This window comes from Apus apus, chromosome 11, assembly GCF_020740795.1.
Source record: "Apus apus isolate bApuApu2 chromosome 11, bApuApu2.pri.cur, whole genome shotgun sequence".
NCBI lineage: Eukaryota > Metazoa > Chordata > Aves > Apodiformes > Apodidae > Apus > Apus apus.
In genome coordinates this window covers 12,259,267-12,279,430 of record NC_067292.1, presented here as the reverse complement: position 1 = coordinate 12,279,430, position 20,164 = coordinate 12,259,267, and the positions used below count along the sequence as shown (strand labels likewise).

The 20,164-nt window shown below is 44.8% G+C and overlaps 1 protein-coding gene and 1 long non-coding RNA gene across 6 annotated transcripts in view; one reads left to right on the top strand and one right to left on the bottom strand.

Moving 5' to 3' along the window:
* LOC127389305 (uncharacterized) overlaps positions 1–11,342 on the bottom strand; it is a 54,258-nt gene extending 42,916 nt beyond the window's left edge. The window contains exons 1-2 of the long non-coding RNA XR_007890615.1: positions 11,124–11,342; positions 10,090–10,227 (exon numbers count right to left, since the gene is read on the bottom strand). This is a non-coding gene — a long non-coding RNA (uncharacterized LOC127389305). The remainder of the gene's footprint in view (positions 1–10,089; positions 10,228–11,123) is intronic.
* Positions 11,343–11,562: 220 nt separating this feature from the next.
* PLEKHF1 (pleckstrin homology and FYVE domain containing 1) lies at positions 11,563–18,196 on the top strand. Of its 5 annotated transcripts, XM_051629662.1 has the most exons (3): positions 11,595–11,640; positions 12,211–12,463; positions 15,970–18,196. In XM_051629662.1, exons 2-3 carry the CDS (start codon positions 12,398–12,400, stop codon positions 16,801–16,803), a joined length of 900 nt encoding a protein of 299 aa, XP_051485622.1. In that variant the 5' UTR covers positions 11,595–11,640; positions 12,211–12,397; the 3' UTR covers positions 16,804–18,196. The 5 variants fall into 5 exon arrangements, with proteins under 5 accessions (XP_051485626.1, XP_051485622.1, XP_051485621.1 ...); XM_051629666.1 differs by lacking the exon at positions 12,211–12,463 and having other exon boundaries at positions 11,563–11,640; XM_051629661.1 differs by lacking the exon at positions 11,595–11,640 and having other exon boundaries at positions 11,849–12,463.
* Positions 18,197–20,164: the final 1,968 nt, after the last annotated feature.

The window sequence follows — 20,164 nt, the reverse complement described above, 5'->3', positions numbered from 1 at the left end:
ATATGATAATGAGAGGGAAAAGAGCACTGGCACATGGAATCCTTCTGCAGCCCAGGCTCCTTGGGAACTTCATTTCATCTGCACGTTTATATAGGAGGAAATGGACAGGGAAAAAAGGAAAATAAGCTCTTCTGTACTTTTCATGACAGTGTGTCCAAACTCCAGGCTTCTCCCTGTGGCAACATTTCAGTGGGTAAGGATATGCTGGATTGTTACTGTTATCCTTAGAAAGCTGACATTACTGGAACAGCTGCATATGTCTGATGACACACACAAATATCCTCAAATAATGTGAAAAGCCCAGCTTAGACCCTTTTGAGTGATGATATGCAGACATAAGCCAACCTTGCAAACTTGTCTCAGAATTGTAGCCTAGTATAGCAACTGTTTTTTGTGAGGCAATAGTCAAGGGACTTGGCATTTCTGTTACAACACCCTATTTCCAAGGCTATATATATCAGAGATTATAACAGCTATAAAAATTCAAATGAGATTTAGAACTTGGCATGAGCATTCCCACTTGGGATCTAGTATTTTTAAGCAAATCGTTGCAGGAAAAGCTAAAAGTTTATTTGCTCCACTTGCTATTTTAGGTCTCTAATGCCACATAATTCTCAAACTAGATTCTTATGTGCTCCCCATTGCAGTACCCAAGTAATCTCTTTTCAGAATGGCAGTTCAGAGGTAGGACAATTGATTTGACATTTGTTTCTCCAAACAGCAAACTTTCCGGAACAGTTTTAAAAGAACTTCTGTTCCAAGGCAGGCACTTTTTTTCAGCAATAAAGCACCACATGTGTTTTAGCAAGAAAAAAATGGCAACAACATTAACCTGAATTATGGTAACAATGACTACAAAACAAGCTGGCTGGGGATTTGCAAACACAATCTCCAGATGTCTCCAAAAGATCTGATTTATCAAACACACTCCAGGCAGGATTTATTGTGGGTTTGTACTTCCTAATAAAAGAGGTCTGTAGTATTTATTTACTGTTACTGTTGGTGAAAGGTACTACCTTTGTGACATCTTTCAGAAAGGTGAGTAGATCCCTTTAGAATACTCCACAGGATGCAGAGAGCCACAGACGGGAAAAAATCAAAGCCTGGAATCACCAATGAAATAAACAAGATGGAAGCTGAAGGTTAAATTTAAGGACGGGGGAAAAAACACGGCAGGAATTGGAGGCAGCTTCAAGAGGAAACCTCAGGTAGTGCCAAGGGGAAGTCCAGTATGCTGTGGCTGCAGGAACAGGTGAGAAATGCTAAATGCAAGCAATGGAGGATGTAATTGTGTTATGTCAGCACAGATTGTAGCCATTTAAGATGCTTCACTCTGTGTGGAGCCTTAAAAGCACCACACTGAAGAGTAAAGGCTAGTTCTATCTCTGGTTTCAATCCACAGCCTTGCTGGTGAAGCCATGATAAGAAACCCTGGCTAGTGCTTACTTTACAGATTCTTTCTGCCATCCATGAGTTAGACTTACATGAATACACTTTCCAAGCAGGTCTCCATACAACCCTCCTCATGGATAGTCGCTGCGTGCAAGTAACTCACCACTCATGTTAGTGAAACACTGGCATAGGTACAGGCAGAAGCAGCGGGGCCATTAAATTTATGTTCCCTCCCCTTCATTCTCAAAGTTCTGCCATGCAGTAGTTTGGACTGAAAACTAATCCTTCATACTAGGAATACGGGTTGCATTATATCCGAGGCTCAATACCCAGCAGAAAAAAAAAGAGACATAGGTAACATGGGAGTAAAATAAGTAAACATATGATCTGTATTTTTAATTTTGCATTTCCAGTGCAATACCTCCTATTCACAATTACTTATGAACAACAGCTTTAGGACAGCACTGCATCAGGATAATTACCTTTGTTCCTGATTTGTTGTGGTGGCGTTTGGGCCACAAAGTTTGGGCAACAAACTTTGGGCAATTCTTTAGGATTACTTAGAAAACCCAAGGCTTACCCAGAGAATGGTATCATCATCTGTTTTTGATCAATGACTTCTGTTTTAAAAAAAAATGAGTTACTAAAGTGAACAGATTGAATAACCAAGCTCAATTAAGCATGCGCAATATGCGCTGTAACAACATTCAGCCTTTGGTGGAGTGATAAACCAGCTTTTTCTTTTGAATTTTGTTAGGATATTTCAAAGTACTGCTCATCCTTCTTCTACCCAGCTCGCATTTCCATGAAGATGTATAATTAATTTTAGCTACTTTGCCAAAGATATTCTTGGGAGGGGGACACAAAGAAAAGCATCTTACAGCTACAATCAGGAGATACTATTAGCATCTACACTGGAATCAAGCTTTGCTGGTACAGTCCACACTCTGATCAAACATTTGTCTTCATGTAGAAGAGCAGAGATGTGCTTTGGAAGGCAAGCCACTTTTGGGGCTACACACTTAAGAGAATGTTTCAAAAGATAGTTTTCTTCCATGCAGCAGAATGGTTTGTAGCTTCAGGAAAAAATACATTAATAACTTGTGGTTCACTATTGTTGCTGTTGATTTTGTAGTTAGCATAAAAATGCTGTAGAAATCTCACCTCCTGCTATGCCCAGAGCAACACACTTTACTTTGATACCAGAAGATGGAGCCACACGCTCACAGTTTTAAAGTTTGTTTGTTTGGGTTTTTTTCCTGTTCTGACAGAAAAAACACCCATGAAGCAGACAGTGCCTAGAAACTGCTCCATTACCTTACATGAACTCCTCTTTCTACTGCATCTGTATGTATGTGTAATCTGGTGCATGCCTTATCCTATGTCAGCTGCCTTTCTCATATGTTTCCATAACAACTGAATTTTCCTTACTGCAAATAGATTTTCTGAGTTGCCTACCATGTCAAAATGAAATCAGTAAATAGAATCAAACTCAGCCTGACATTTCCAATTGCTAAAATATCACACTTCCCATTTCCTTCACAAAAGAATACACTCTTAAAGGAAGCCATACATGCCCCAGAATCAAGTTTGAGACTTTACTCCTCCTCTTGTTAAAAGGCCAAATAAACATAGATGTATCATGTTTACTCTGTGTCCTAAAGCTTAAAAGTATGTGCTCAAATGAGATAATAGGCAAGGTCTGTACTCTGCAAACGCTCCAGCACTGTTATAGTCACTCAAAGTAAGCCACACATTTTATGTGACTACACCAGCAGTATGCTGCTGCCCAGTGTTATTGGCTGCCAAAAGGTAGGGCCTAGTTGGTCTTTCTCACTCTATTGAAGGCCAATCTGCTTCAAAACCTACTTGCCAAATGTCCCGGTTTGAGCCAGGATTAAGCCAATTTTCCTTGTACTGATTTTTTTTTTTTCCTTCAGTAAGCTCTCTTTTAACTAGCAACAAGTGTTCCAGCCAGGACACCAAAAATCCCAAAACAGTGGGAGATGCTCTACCCTGGCTGTTCTGCTGCAGGGCAGCTCCCACCCACTGCCTTGCAGATGCGTCCAGGCTGTAGCAGTGCCAATGGCAGCTGCTGCACAGGCAGGGCAGGCAAAGAGCATTGACTTCCCTGTAGCTCCACACTGAGCAGAGGGACTGAGTGAGTCAAGTGTGATGGAGAGCCTGCTAAACCCAGCCCCTTAGCTTACAGTGTGTGCTTTTCCTGCTGCATGCAACTATCTCCATGATACATGAAGATGAAAAGAGCCTTTGCAAAATGGCATACATTTGAGGGGAAGAGAAACTCAACCGAAGGTATTAAAAGCCTATGAAATCAGAAAAATGTTCTAGCAAAGTGGTTCAACAAACAAAAAATCCTTTATTTTTTTACAAAATCTAAATATGGGACTAAGCATGCTACCTCTATAACCCTAAATGCTGCAGCCTGTTGTCAGCAGTAGATATTCACATATGGCTGCAGCTCCCACTAACCCTTGAGGAACCACCGTTTTATGGGGAAAACTAGAAGGGTGCATGTAACACTGAATGGAGCCCATACCAGGTGAGACTGACATGAGTGTCATTCTTTATCCAGAGCTTTTAGATACCACAAGAAGGCTTCAGCATGGGGAAAAACTAGAGTAGTAGTTACTACTAATTCTTAGCTTTTATTAAAAAAAAAATAAAATAAATGTGCTTGCAAGTTTATCACCACCAATTAATTAACAGCACCCCAAGCAACAAATCTGAAGAAAATGCCATACCAGCCCTCCCCCCAATTTACTTCAGCACTGTGGTCAAAAGCCCAATTACAGCTTTGGTTGCCAGGATTTCTGAGCAGTCTCTAGCACTCCCTGTATTGGATTTGCTCCCTTTGCCTGTAATATATGAACAATACTCAAAGTCCTCATGGGAGAACTACATTTGGGAATAACTTTGGGATCACAAAAGCACCTTTTAAAGGTATAAGGGAGCTGTGGGTTGGGATGCTGAGGTAAGACAACCCTTCAACATGAACAAAAAGGATGTTCATATGCTTCCCATATGCAACCTGGAGTCCTTGCTGAACAGCCACAGCTGTAGCAGTGGTCCCAGTCAAACTTCAGGAGGTGGAAGATGTCTCAGCCATGCACCCAGTACTGGCAGAGACTACAAAACCCACAAAGGACACCCAGGCAGTACCTGTATAGCATGCTATAGATGTATCCCAAATACAGCACCTGCACTGTTTGCGCTCTCTGCTCAGAGAGAAATGGAAACCCCAGACAGAAATACAAGATTCCTATTCAAGATCTGCAGTGAAACAGTGGCAAGCTGAGGATATCTCCAAGAAGCAGCAGAAAAAGCCACCCTGTTGATTGACCATAGAGTCTGCAAAACGGACAAGAATTTTAACTCCTTTGTAAGGAGACCAAACATATCACTTAATAAAAACAAGGCATCCTACAATGAACTTCTCTTTCCTATATTTATTTCTCTCTAAACACAGCAGTGCACAGATTATAGGAAATGGTTTTACATTTAACTTCAACCCCAAGTGGTAAAGAAACGGATTGTATCTCACAATGTAAATTTGCATCTACCATCATTTAATGGATGTTTTATACATGTTATGTACTACTGTGTTTTTATGGAAAGGCAAAAAAATTACTTGGGAATTTGTTTTTAATTAAGCAATAAGGCTCAATGGGGTACTGCTATCATGCAATAAAACCACTCCTGGGGTGTTGTGAGGCATTTGGTCCAGATGAGTGCTTCAAATCACCCCCAGATTGTGATTAGATGATTACTCCCTGGAGTTAATATTAGATGGTTCTCTCTAGAGTTGTCTTATTGCTATTATAAAAAGTCTTCAACATGGGGAAACTAAGTAGCTTTTGTGCTTGAAGAAGATGAAGTTCGCAGTTCAGACTGTTGAGTGGCTGTCTGAGCTGTGTGGGTCCCATAGATCAATTCACCTATTTAGCATGTGTGAAATTTTATCTCTGTGCATTTCTTTGACCTGAACAGTTTTACAATTAAACAGCTTTCTTTTTTCTAGGAGATGGAAAGATACAAGAACTAGCAATTCCAAAATAAAGCAATCCCAAGACAAGGGGATGAGGAATTTGATTCTGAGTTGTGCATTACTGGCTTTATTTTTTCATTGGGAATACTGAACCCTAATGGCTATTACGCTAATCATATTAATGAAGGCTGATGAACGCAGTAGCAGTAAGAGACTCTCCCAAGTTGGGTGCATGAGGAGGTACATGGCCCGAGGCATCTGTGGGGGCTCCCAAACTCAGGAATTCAAACAGCCCAAATGGTAGAGAGCAAAACTGCAGTGCCCTCCCCTGCCTCTCCTCAACTGCTCTTCAGGGTTGAGATTAGAGAATATTTCATTCTGAGAAAAGAACAAAAAAATAGAAAAAAGAACCAACCAGACAACAAAAAAACAAAGCTCCCTGTGTATTTTACTATACAAGTAGGAAAGAAATCTCAGGAAAACATTAACTCTTGCAGGTTCCTTCCACTCTGAAAAAGGCAGGATGGTAGCACATGGACAATTTTTACACAGCTTGAGGTGAAGTAGAGTAGAATCCTCAACTCGTCCTTCAGATGTCCCTCAACAGCCCACCACACATCTCCTAATACACAAAATCCCTCTGATTTCTCAAGCAGGCAACAAATTTTACACTTCACAAATTAAGGTGCAATCCTTTACACATCCTCTACACTCTAGTCTATGTCACTTCTCTAAAAAGCCAATACACTGCATCCACCTGGTAAGAAATTCCTTCAGCTCAGCACCTTCCCGTTTAAATATCCAGCATGCCTACAGATGGCATGAGGTTTTTTTACCAAGCTGAGGTTTGTTCTCTTGGTTTCGAGGATATCAGCAGAACACCTTGGAAAAAAACCCACACTGCCTTTTTGTTTTGTGTATAATTGAAGAACAGGAAAGGAAACAAGGATTTTTTTTTTTTTCCTTCCCCTTTCACAGAGCTCTCTGCAATATGCACTCAATGCATAAAACTTCCCCAGGCAATGGCAGCAGATGCCTTCCTGCACAAAAGACATTGACGTGGGACAAGGCACGGCTCCCCTACAAAGAGATTACTTTTCCTTTCTCAGTGACAAACACTCAGCCTGGGCAGCAGTTCCAAAGGAGAGAGACCAAAGCATGTTCTTCACATAAATAGAAGCCATATCCCTGCACAAAACAGAATTTATGAATGAAACTTGTTTATGTGTCTTTGACTAATCAGTCAATCATAGGTGAACACATTTACATATTTTTAAATTAACTGATTATTATCACACTCTTGTTCCTTGTGCTTTTTCACCACTTTAATATTTGAAATGTCTAATCTACCTAAGTTTTGTGTTTGAAATACCTAATTGTTCACCATGATTTATCTTGTGCAATAAAAGCACACTCTGAATATGAAAACACTGTTTAAATAGAATAGCAATAGTAGGAAGAGAGTTTGGATGAAGTACATACAAAGAATGATGTTCTGGAAGGAAAGAGGCATCCAAAAGATGCCACATCTCCTACAGCATGCTGCAGAATGCTTTCAGAAGCTTTTTTAGACACATCTGTTTTTTCCACATTAACTTAATCTATTTTTCCCTTAATCTTACACTGAATACCTGCACCTTCTCCCAGTTCTGCCATTTCATACTCTCACGTCTTTCTCACCTTCCCCTTTCGTATTTCTACTGGAACCTGCTCCCATTACTGGCGAAAACTACACAGAAATAGTGGTCTGGCTGCATACCAAGCCTGCTGCCTGTTTGTCAGCACGTAGGCACCCATCCCACTGCTCTGAAGAGAACAAACTTCTGAGCTTTCCCTCTTTTATGTCCCCCTGCTGGGCAGTTATTGGGTGCAACTAGGAGACTCAGTGACTGACCCACTTGAAAAATCCACCCAGAAAATTAACTTAATGCTCGTGCTGTTAAGGATGAAAGAAAGCATAGGTTAGTGACATAACCTGAAACAACTGAGACTAGATAAACTGGATTTAAAAAACAACCTTTTCCACTGAGCCAATGCAACTTCTTCCCTGCTTGGACCTGCTCACTTTTCAGCTATGGAGGCAAGGAAAGAGATGCCACAGCCTTCCTAGCAGCAGCTTCCCACTCACCACTTAACACCCCCAACACCAGAAGTCCAGTGTGCCCTCCTGATATCCACTACACTTGTGAACTCTCTCCACTTGACACTATGAGCATCAGTGTATTTGATTTGCTCATGGTTTTAAATTTCAAGTTTCATCATGTCACATGCTCACAGTATACTCTATCATGCAGTATAGTACACACTGATGACACCATATAAAGAACATTTCAGTGACAAAAAAACATACTTTGCAGTTAAGAACGGGGATATAAATGGAACTACATATTACATGCTGATCCAAAACAGAAATTAAAACTCTTATAATGCTTTGGATCAGCTCTTTTAACTGTGATTACAGTTACAGACCACTGTGAAGAGAGCAAGCTATTAAAACCAAAACTGGCTTAGCAGAGGAAACCTCCAACATTCCTCTCTCCCACTGTATGTTTCACCACTGCTATTTATCACTGAAAACTAAGAAGAAACAAAATACCTCATTCTTTTACAGCACTGGGATCCACAGACAAGTGCCAAAGCTTAACACAAACCTAAATATAACATGGGTTTTAATCCCTTCTTATACTGCTGACAACCATGTGTCCTTTTTACTGGAGAGAACACACCTTTCTTTCTTTTTCCTAGCACGCAACCAAGAGCAAATATTTGTTATGTATTCATACGCAGCATTTAAGTTTAGCCTCTGCTCTTCACCTGCTTGGTCTTTCTTGGTTGTTCAAGACTTCAGTTCTATCTCTGCCTAAAGGCCATGGACAGCAACTGCACATTTGCAACCAGAACAGCGCTGAAGATCTGAGCAGGCAAGGAAGACACAGCAAACACCAGGGCTCTTAGAATGCAAACTTGCAACTTTAGAATCTACAAGTATGAGTGGTTTTGTGCTGCTTGCACATGACAGCTTTTGCAGTGATCACTGAGGTTTCTGAGCTGGGACAGGACCCTGTGGTGAGGCACACGGAGCCATGAATAAGGAGCTGGGGGATGTTCCTCAGCCTCCCAAGTGATTCACTCTGAGCCACAGCCTGTTGCTGCTGAAAACAATGGCAAACAACCCATTATTCCTATCTCAGTGATCAAGCTGCATGTGACCAAGCTTCAGTTTTACTCTGTGAGGAGGGTACAAACCCTCACATGGTCATTAGAATTTATGCTGCATTTCAAGATCCTTAGAATAAAGTGCTGCACACATGCAAAGCACAGCAAAGCCATTGTAGAAACAAAAGCAAATTGATTATGAACTGCTTCCTCATGCAAAAGGCAGAGGAGCAAGCAGGGATCAAGGCTGAACTCAGGAATACTTTCATCACTCTGCCAATCATTTTGCAGCCAGGCTCCCAAAAACAACTCATGAAGGCTATCTTCCTGCACATGAGCCAAGAGAAGCCTGGAGGACACAATGACCCTCTGAAATGAGTTTGTCTGGCAGCAATTCCAATGCTTGTGCACTGGTGATATTTTGGAAACTGCTGTTCTTAAGTTTCAGTCTGTACTGACAGAGCAGAGCATGGCTGTGATTCTGCACTGCCAGACCTGGAAGCACTTAATTTCTAAAGCACCTAAATGATGCTGGGACGGCTTCCGAGACAAATCAAGCAGCGCAATTCATACGTTGCTAAAATAGGCTGATCAGCTGAATCCAATGGGAGACAGACCAGACCAACATTCATCCCTCCATACACATTGAGCTCTCACATGGCATAGGACAAAGATTATTCATGCTTACAAGTAACCTTGTATAATGAACACACACATTGACCTATTCACTCATTAAATAATAAGAGTATTCCAAGCCCAATTCAATAAAATCAACATAGTTGAAAGCTGTCTTGTCCACAGATGAAATGCCCCATGAAGTCAATCAGTTAAAACCACTGTCTATCCTATGATCACAGTGGGTTCCTAACATCCCAAAACAAATCTCAATATTTTATTCAAAATAATTTTATCAAATGCCTGTTGTGTTGTGGTTTAAAAAAAACCAACAAAACAAAACCAAAAAATCCCCATGTACTAAATGTACACTGAGCTCAGAATTTAACAGATGTTTTTGTTACTATTATAATCTAATCTTTTCCTGCAGGCTGTTGTAGTAATTTTGCTACTAGAAGATAATAAAAAGCCATTTTCTCCCCTGCAGAGCTTACCTTTGGCTGACTCAGCTGAGCAGCTGCAGTTTCCTTTGCTTGCTTTGAAATTATTGCATCCCAATTGGGCAAGATATTTCTCCTACTGAGAAACAAGTGGTTTTGGAGAAAATGCCAGAGGCAATAGATCAGATAATGCAACTGGAGCAAGGTGAAGAGACTTTAAAAGCTGGTAATTTGGGCTGCAGCTTTTCCAAGTCATCCCAAAAACGTTTTACTTTAACAGCCAGGAAAAAAATAGCTCCTAAGTCTGCCTATTGAATAGCTCTTAAAATTACTAAACTCTTGAGTTTGTATCTCAATAAGGCATTCCAACAAGGATGTAACAGCTTCCAAAACCAACAACCAACAGTTGCTCAGTTCTCAAGAGCAAGTGGTTAATACCAACTGTACACCCAGCCTATACCTCAAGGCTTCTCTCACCTGGTTCAGCAGTTGCCTGAACACACTTCCACTTCTGGCTGAAGAGGGAGAAAGTAGAAAAAGCCTTCAAATCCCAGGGTGATTGGCTAACCAAATGCTATGTTTGGCCGACACATGAAGATTACTGTCCAGGTGAGCCTATTGAGATACAAGAAGAAAAATAAATCAGTCTCCTACATCTCAGTAATAAAGACTATAATTAAGATAACATGAGAACAAATTCAGAATTTTAGCACATAGGGATAAAACCAGTTTAAGAGTAATAATATCTGTGGTTGGTTAGATGTGGATTATTCTGGCAGCCAAGCCAAATCGACATATTTAGCTCAGCACTTTGTATATTTAGTTAGCTCTATGTAAAAAGAAAAGGCATTTTGTCAAGGATGAATTTTTAAGTTGGGCAGTCCTTCTTAGACATGTAACATATGTCACAAGGCAGATTGGACAGAGACAGTGCGTGTCCAGGCTCAACACAGAACGGCTCCCTGTTCTGAGAACTGGTCTGCAGAAGTTCTACCCTTTCTGCTCCTGCCAGACCACTCAGTCTTGCTCTCCTACAAGGGCAGAGAAGACCCTACACTCAAGCCTGAGAAATAACCTGAAAATCTGTTCAGCCCAGCAGCCTGCCCTGGTGAGCTCTCTTCCCCCAGATTTTCCTAAATCTGATGGCCCTCTCTGTAACCCTCCCTCATACACTGCCAGGGAACCACACACTACAATTAACTTAGTCCATGTCCTTGCTCATCTGTTCACCACAACACACATCACAAACATGTGGAAACTCTCGTGACTGTCCAAGTACTTTAGCTCTGAAATATACCATGAGCTTCCCAGCCCATGTTATTATTACCAAAGAAAACAAAAACCTAGGAAAAAACCCCCACATTTCTAATACCTTGACAAATCCATCAGTTCCCATTAAAAATAGAAAAGCTATTACAGAAAGCGAACAAGCATCTGAATTATAGGTGAGTCCAGGCCCAGATAGATGAGGGCTGTTTTACAGCACCAGGCAAGGCCCAGGTTTGGCTTACCCGCAGCTGAGGTGCCTGCAGCGGGTGCTGAGGGGCACCCACGGCCTCGGCTCACCCGCCCCACCGCCCTCAAGGCCGGGGCAGGCGGGAGGGGCACTCACTCGGCGGCCCGTGGCACAGGCAGCCCGCAGGGCGGCACAGCCCGAGCAGGAGACGCCGCTGGGGTGTTCCCGGGCGCCGAGGAGACGCGGCAGCAAAGGCCCTGAGGGGCCTGAAGGGCTAACGGCTAACGGCCGCCGGCTAACGGCCACGGCGCGCGCCCCCTCGCGCCCGCTCCCGCAGCCACCCACGGCGGGAGGGGCCGCTCTCGGGCGCCCCCTGGCGGCCCCGCGCCCAGCCCGGCTCCGCCTGCCCCGCCCCGCCATTGGCTGCCGCCCAGCAGGGGCGCGGCGCCCATTGGCTGCCGCCGCGCGAGGGGCGGGGCGGGGCGGCGGGAGCGCGGCCGGCGGAGCAGGAGGCGCCCGGCGCTGGGCGGCCGGAGAGCGCTGGCGGGGGCGGGCGAGGCCCTGCGGCGGAGGTACGGGGCCGAGCGGGGCCGAGGGAGGGTTCGGCGGGCAGCTTTTGCGGAGGGAGTTTGGGAAGAGCCGAGGGTTTGCGCTGCGGCGCCGGTGCGGCGGGAGGGGGCTGTGGGGGAGAGGCGTGCGGGGGAGGCCGCTCTCGGCGCCGGGAGGGCTGGGGCCGAGGGTCTCCCGCCAGGCTTGTGCCCCGCTCACGGGGGAGCCGGTCAGCACCCCGGGGTCTGTGCAGCGCCTGGGCGCCGGTTGTTGCTTTTCTTCAGAAGGGAGTCTTTAAGCGACTAAGTTCGACCGTGCACCGAAAGCACAGAAATCGATCCCGTTGCGGAGGTGTAAGAGGCATCCCCGCCCTCGGCCGTACATCCCTTCTAAAGGCTACGTGGGATTTGAGGCATCGGGAGAGACCGATAATTCCTCTCTTCCCTTGGGGAAGAGCTGCGCGCTGAGCAGCAGTAGCAGAAGGCTCAGTAGCTCGGTTGATCCATATCCCACCGGGACTGGCGGCATTTCTCAGTGAAAGGCCCGACGTGAGAGCCAGTCCTAAAGCGCACATGTGCTGAACTCCTCATCAGCAGGCTGGAAGGGGGTTCCCAGAGCCCCTTACCCCCCAGGCCCAGCAGTTCCGGCATGCTGGGAAGGAAGGAGCGGCAATCTGGAATCCCCGCCGGCAAGAAAAGGAGAGGAACGGTGGCTTTCTTGCTCTAAATGCCTGCTCTGGCTAAAAGGCAATGTCCTGCTTACTGTGCTTGGTGAGAGTTTATGCCAGTCCTAACTCCAGAAGAGACTTTTCAGCTGAGCAAAGCAGAAAGAGGGATTAAGGGAGAGGTATGCAATGGATACCAAGACTGTCAGTTCTGTTTGGCAGCAAGAACAGAAGAATCAGGTAGAACAGCTCACTACATTGCCACACCTAAGCTTTAGATACATAAAGGCTTGAAAAATGTACTCCAGGCTTGATGACGTGGGAGCTTAAGTTGAAATGCTCTGCCTGGCATGCATCAAAATGGCTGTTTATAATCACAAGTGAACAAGCACTCATTGTTTGAGGATGTGGCTTGCTCACTTCTGGAGTGGAGTGCCAAATAGTATTTTTTTTCCTTTGAATGTCAGTCGTATTCACTGTTTTGTATATTCAGTGCATAATAGTTGATCACATGCAGAACCGAGAGATCCTGATGAAAAAAAAAAATAGCTCCAAACTTTGCCATGCCAAAAACCCCTGTGAAATATTGCACAGCAGTAAAGTGCACCTTCCCACACTCATTTCAACTGTGTAAGCTTCTGCTGCATGTGGTGCACATGCATAGGTATCACTTGGTAATAAGCACCATGGCCCTGCTGACCTGGCAAAACAAACTTGAACAGACAGGAGAAAAAAAATAAATCAAAATTAATCAAGTAGATTAGAATTTATATCCTCATTTTCCCATTGCTGTTCCAAAGGGAGAGGTTTCCATAAAGGAGGCCATAATGACACTCAGCAGCTACCTTTATTTACCAAATTCATATAGTGCTTCCATTCAAAAGCCAAACAGTATTATTTGCAGTGAGTCACAATATGAACATGGAATGGGTTTGTGTGCGGTTACTCAAGCTGAGCAGTGTCTTGAACAGGGGCAGGATTGACCTTGTGTGTGGTGGGATGAGGTGAGCCACCCTCTGCAGTTGGCTGCTCTTCCTAGCTAGCTGAAATAGGAGTGCATAGAGGGACAGGGTGTGAATCCCACCTCTCCTATATTTTTTTTACTCCTTAGGATGCATATGTGCTGTTCTCAAGCCATTTATGCCCTAGGGGAAAGCAATGGAATTAAAATGCCCTGGGTTTGCTTCCCCAGGAAAACTCCTTCGGGAAGTAGGCAGGGCTAGCACAGCAGCTGACACTTTTAGTCTTGGCAGGAATTATTTTCCCAGAACAGAGTTAGCTTTTCATTGTTTAACTCATAGCATTTTCGGTATGTAACAAACCAGAGGCTGGAGGAATAAGGACGTACCCTGCAGGTGGAAGTGTGGTGTGTAATGAGAGCTCCCTTTCACTGATGTCACATTGCAGGACTCTGTCCATCCCATCCAGCCCTGTCTCCCTTGGCTCCATGCAGCAAGTCCAAGGGCACTCCAGCCTACATAGGGGCCCAAACCAAGACACAGCTAAAGCTTTCACAGCAGCAGAGCTTGCACTCCTGTTTGAAAATGAGCTTGTGATTCCTGGCTCTTTACAGGCACAATCTTTATATATGACAATATGTTTTAATTTCTGTTGAGATCCAGTACATGGAGATACCTAGAAATAGAGTTGTCTCAAGTATCATACTCACTGGAGAGATTTTATCATGCTTTTAAAATACATAAAAGTAAGTGATGCAGGCTAAGAGCTGGGGCTTCATCACTCAGAAACATGAGGAAGCGAGACTGGTGGGCGCAGGATTAACTGCTTTGGTTTATCCCACTTGGTGTTACTCACGCCAAAAATTCTTTACAGTATTTTGTTGCTTTTGCAGTCTTTCCACACAAAACTTCCCAAGCTGTAATTTCAGGGTTGTGGGTTTTTTCTTTATTGTTCTGTGTGGTCATCTTGCACTTTCACTCAAGAGCTCCTTATCCAAGGATTTGTTTGTCAGAAACTCCAAGAGACCTCATCCTGTGATAGGTAAGATTATGGGTATTCAAAGACAGCAAGTTTGGTGTTCAGTTGTGGACTGAAGCTTTTCCTGCCTGCTAGTTCTTCAGCCTAATATGTATATTTCACTGGCCACATAACATTTCACAGAGAAGGCTATTTCTGTTGGGTAGCTTGCTTCATCTAGGCTCCCCAGGGCTAAATCAGCACCTTAGCTTTGCACAGAACAGCCTGGCCTAACTTAGAGATCAAAATTCTGAGGACTGGGAGGAATTGGACCATTTTTGTCAAACAGCTCAGGTGAGAAGGGCTTGCAGCAGCCTTGAGCAGTGGCTCTGTGGTTTCCCTTCTAGCATACTGAAGGGATGATTTGGTCTGAAAGGCAAGAATGTAAATCATCACTGTCCCAAACACACAGGACCAGGGGTGTTCTCCTCCTCTTCCCTTCCATCTCCAGCCTCCATGGCTGCAGGGACTCTGGACAAGGAAGAAAGGGCAAATGGTGGGGAGAGGCTGATTTGATCACTCATTTTATGAAATGCTAGGAGCAACCAGGGCAACACACATCCCTGTGATCATGGAGCTGCCTCGTGATGGCTGAGCTACCTCACTGGAAGAGGAAATGACTCACATTCCCATGGCTGTCTGGGGGTCGGAGTGGAGCCCGCAGCAGGGAGGGGGAACTCAGGCAGCACCCTTCAGCACAGGAGGGGCTAGGTGCAACCAAATATTAAACTTAGAGCACACATCACTCTCCTTAATGCAAACTACTGATAGCAAAATGTTTGCTTTTGCTTCAGAGTTACCCTTTTCCAGATTTTTCTATTTTAAAAACCCAAAACAACAGAGTATCAAAACCCCAGCTTGTGTAAGAAGGGCATAGAGGTGTGGGGAGGGATGAGTGTGCTGCCTTCCACTTCCCCTTCAGCAGAGAGCAGACTATTTTCAGAATTATGTGTCTTGTAACTGGAAGACCGGTAGCCCCATAGCTGGGGTGGTGGAGGAGGGGCTTGGCTTGCCTGGTTTATTCATGCAGCTTTTCTCTTTTTTTCTCCCCCCCCCTTTTTGCCACACAGGGAGGACCAGCAGGAACAGGGAATGTCACACACGCTTTTGTTCCTGCCTCAGCTCTGGCCAAAGTGGCATTGTGGGGTGCATGTGTCTGTAACTAATCCTTGAGAAGATAGGTGTGCAGTCAGAAACAGGAGGCTTGCTCCCAAGACCATGTATCTCTTCCCTGAGCCTGTGTCCAGCCCAGCATCAGTTAGTTCCCTGCTGCAGCTGCATTCCCTGTGCCAGCACCAAGAGGGACAGAAAGGGATAGTCCTGGTACCTTCAACTGTCACAGTATGGTAACACCTGAGCAAGTACTTACACCTCCATAGCAGTGGAATCAGACCAACTGGCTTCCTTTGCTACAGGCACATAGTTATACAGGGAACAAGCACAGCTGTAATGGAAGAGCTGGCTCTGCCTTCAAGGGTTTCCACTGCTGCAAACTGAACTACCCCAGTGCAGACAAGGCTGTTGCAAAGTAGGCTTAGAAAGTTTGAAAAACTAATTTTAAAAGGTAACAAACTAAAAGGCAGAGTGGTAAGGAGACCACTCATAACCTCAGGTTGCATGAGGAGTGTCTCACCTATGCATATGTTCACTGCTCAGCCTCACCCCAGAGCACATGTCTACAACTTCACCACTTCTCTCTGATTCTCTTCAGGGCACGCTGGAGATGGTGGACCATCTTGCAAACACTGAGATCAACAGCCAGCGCATTGCTGCTGTGGAAAACTGCTTTGGAGCTTCTGGACAGCCATTAGCCGTGCCAGGAAGGGTCCTTTTAGGAGAAGGAATTTTAACCAAAGAATGCCGCAAGAAACCAAAGCCTCGCATATTCTTCCTTTTCAATGACATCCTTGTCTATGGCAGCATAGTCATCAACAAAAGGAAGTACAATTCCCAGCACATCATTCCCCTTGAAGACGTCACTTTGGAGACACTGCCAGACACCTTGCAGATGAAGAACCGCTGGATGATTAAAACCTCAAAGAAGTCCTTTGTGGTTTCCGCAGCCTCCCTCACTGAGAGGAAGGAGTGGATCAGCCATCTGGAGGAGTGCATCAGGCACCTGCTGACGAAGACAGGCCGGCAGCCCTCCACAGAGCATGCGGCCCCCTGGATCCCAGACAAGGCCACGGACATCTGCATGCGCTGCACACAGACCAAGTTCTCCACGCTCACCCGAAGGCACCACTGCCGCAAGTGCGGCTTTGTCGTCTGCGCAGACTGCTCCAGGCAAAGGTTCCTGATGCCCCGGCTGTCCCCCAAGCCCCTGAGGGTCTGCAACCTTTGCTACAGGCAGCTGCTGGCAGAGAAGAAGAAGGAGGCAGAGGCAGACCGCAGGCAGCTGGAGCCCATCTGCTCTGCCATCCCGGGCTATGAGCCCTCCAGCGGCGATGACAGCGACAAGTCTGATGATGACAAAGCTGACCAGTGGCCAGCAGACACGGAGTTTTATACCTCAGAAGTATCTTGGTCTTCTTTCCATAGCTGACCTCCTTGGGAGTTGGTGGCCTTTAGACATTGAGAAGCCAACTTCTGACCTCCAATGCATGCCCTTCTTGATGTTTTCTCTGGAGGCCATGCCTAGGAAGGTGGATCTGTATGGGGTGTCTGTGTGGGGAGAAGAGATGGGGTTGCCCCTCTGAGAATGTGGCTCATGACACGAACACAGAGAGCTCAGCAAAGAGCATGGACTGGGGCAGAGACCTGCAGATCAGCCTTGACCAAACGATCTCACCTTTCTGTGCCTTAGTCTTCTTGTCTGCAAAAACAGAGCAATACTATCTTACTTTCTTAAATCCTTTGAGATCAGCTCTTGGGAGAAAAAGGAGCAAGAAATCCTGGAATTAAACACACCTGCCTGCTAGCAGTGTGTTCCTCTGTCATGGCAGGCGGCACTGCGGGTACTGTTTTCGACAGGCTTCCATTGCTACAACTGGATCTTTGGAAACACTAAGGAAATGGTGCTCCCATTGCAGGGAGCTTGTACAAGGCTCTGTGTGAGCAGCCTTAGCAAAGTGCTGGAGCATCCAGCTCTCCTGCGTGGAAGGAGGCCATTTTTGTTGTCCCAGGCCAGGAGGGAAGGAGAGGGGAAAGGGACAGGTAAAATTATACAAAAGAGTGAGATAAGGAGGGAAAGACTTACTGCAGTTAACTTAAAGTGCAGAACCCCCAATCTCAAACCAGGCAGTTCCACCAGATTACCAGCAACTTGATTAACTCAAGCCTTTCACATAAAAGGATAGCCCAGGGAAGATTTGTTAAAAGTCTTGAAAACTCCAGGAAAAAAATCCTAAATTCAGAACTTACGAAGTACAGCACTTCCACTTCCCTCCCACACAGGAGCCCAAGGCATTGCGTGCTCTCTTGTGGGCTCTTCTCATGTCTATCAGCCACTTGAATCCAAAGTTAAGGTCCTTTATGTACTTACAGGATTGGAGCCCAAGACCTTACAGTTAACTTGAGATCAATTTTAAAGTAATCAAATTTTAAAATCAAATTAAGTTAGAACTGTGTTTACTCAAGTATTCTATCATAGTATAGTGTGAAAGTAAAGATACTGAAAATTAGACAACAGCAATTGTTTTGCAGCAGACATTTGTACAAACTCCGTTATTACTCTTAGTATATTTTTGTATTGTGTATTTGATGCACTGGAAGAGGAACATGGCTGGGAGTAACCTGCCAATGTTATAAACTGCTTCCTTACAGTGGCCTGTTCCAAAGAGTGCATTGCCTGTCAGATGGCCAGACTTATGTTTTTTCTAAATTTCAATTCAAAGTAATAACTTACTGTCTTTTGTAAACTGCCACTGTTCCAATGAATTTGTATCACTGGACCATGTGTGAATAAAGATACGGCCAACAGGAAGAAGTCAGGAAAATGTTGCAATAAAGTGTGTTGTTGTTTAACAAGAGCTGGGATTCAGGCCTGGCTGGCAAGTGTGAGTCCTGAGTCCTCAGCCATGGGGTGAATGCCTTGGGTTTCTGCTCACTGCCTGGAATTAAGAGTGAGTGAAAAAAAAAATATTTAAAAAGCCAAATCTGATGCTTCCTTTCTATTTATACTGTGTTACCATCTGAGTTTTCCCAAGTCTTTTGTGATCCCCTGCAGTAGTCTGTGTTAACTGAAATGGTATTTTTCCAGTGGGGATACAGCTCAGAATGGTCAACAAACCTTATGACCTAAGCAGATGGTTTTGGGTTTTAAAGCAATAAGTACAACGAGTTCTGTTTTTTCCATCCCTCTCCCAAGTTTACTTCCTAACTCTGCACTGCAGTGATTGTTTTTACAATGCCTCCCTCCCACCAGAAGGGTGTACATGCTATGCAAACAGAAATTGACCTTAAAAATAAACAGCCATTCGAACAGTTCACAAGCCAAAAATAGCCCAGCTGCTGAATCCACATCCATAGCTGGCATTCTAGTTCCCTGAAACTGCCAATTTCTTCCTAGTAACTGGCTCCAAAAATGTATTCCAGTTGTGAACCTACTTCTTAGTTCTCTCAGAGATCAGCTTTTCTGTACCTCGTGTGTCCAAAGGTCTTGCTGTTATCATCCCTGAAAGAGCTAGGAACCATTTTTATCCACTAGTGAAGGACAGGCACACCTCTAACAAATGCCTTCTTGCTGAGCAAGAGCTTTTCTTAACCACAGCAGGGAGAAAACCACCACAAACAAAAAGACTCCACCAGAAACAACCCAGCCCCTTTTCTCTACGTGCTGTAGCTGATGGCCTTTCTGGAAATGCACATGCATTCCAGCAACTAGTATGTCCCTGATCCTTATACCAGGTAGGTATGGAGAAGAATCAAGGGTGGAAAAGCTGTGGCACTTGTCAATAATTGATTACAGGGGTGACTTGCCACATTAGCACACTGCTATTTTGAAACATGGAATTTTAGAGCTGGGGAGGTGCACATGAGCACTTGAACTTACAGAGGCTTCTTGTGTGCTTGCTGCCTTGTGTGTGTTTCAGCAACTTCTCCCAGACCCTTCCCTACTGGCAGCTGTGCCAGGGCAGGACAGCATGGCTGCTGCTGAGCAGGAACACCAGGAGGGGCTGGGGCTGCTGTGGGGTGGAGAAGACATTGCACATGGAAGCACCAAGTAACCTTAAGTAACTCCTAAACTGTTAATGCTACAGTAAAAGGAGCCTGCCTAGGAAAACACGGGGAAGTTTAAACAATAACTCTGCCTCCTGTACTTTTATTAGCCAAGCTGGGAAGCTCAGCACTGAAATTAGAGCCTGGGGCTCCTGGCCTGCTGAGCACATGGGTTTTACATCATGGGCTGTGCTGTTAGTCCACCCTGGAGTTATCCAGCTTGATTCTATCTCCAGTGCATTAATGGGGCATTTCCTGATGGTTTGGGTCTTTTTTTAGCTAAATAAAAGCCTTACCAGGGATTCGTTAGTTTGCAAATCCATCCAACCAGGAAGAGCAGTAGCTTGTATGCTCACTTTTGAAAAATATCTGCAGGCTGGGGATTTTGAGGGATCGCATGGTTCTCCTGAAAGGCTCCCAGAAACAGTGTGTCAGTTGCCAGAAAGGGTTCTTTGCTCAGCATCTGCCTGAAGGTGTCACAGCCCAAAGATCACAGCACCATGCACACCAGCCTTGACGTTGCCCAACCCAGGGTGTGCTGGTTCAGGAAATCAGACGCTGAAAAATGCTCCGTCTGCTCCCTCAAGCAGAAAAGCGAGTGCAGACACTTTTTAAAAATACAAGTTGTTTTGCCATAAGTAAAGTATTGCTTCTTTGCAGCTGGTCACACAGGAGCCAGATGACAGTCCCCATGGCTGTCAGGAGCAACAACACCAGTGCACTGAGCATGGACAGCAAAACTTAAA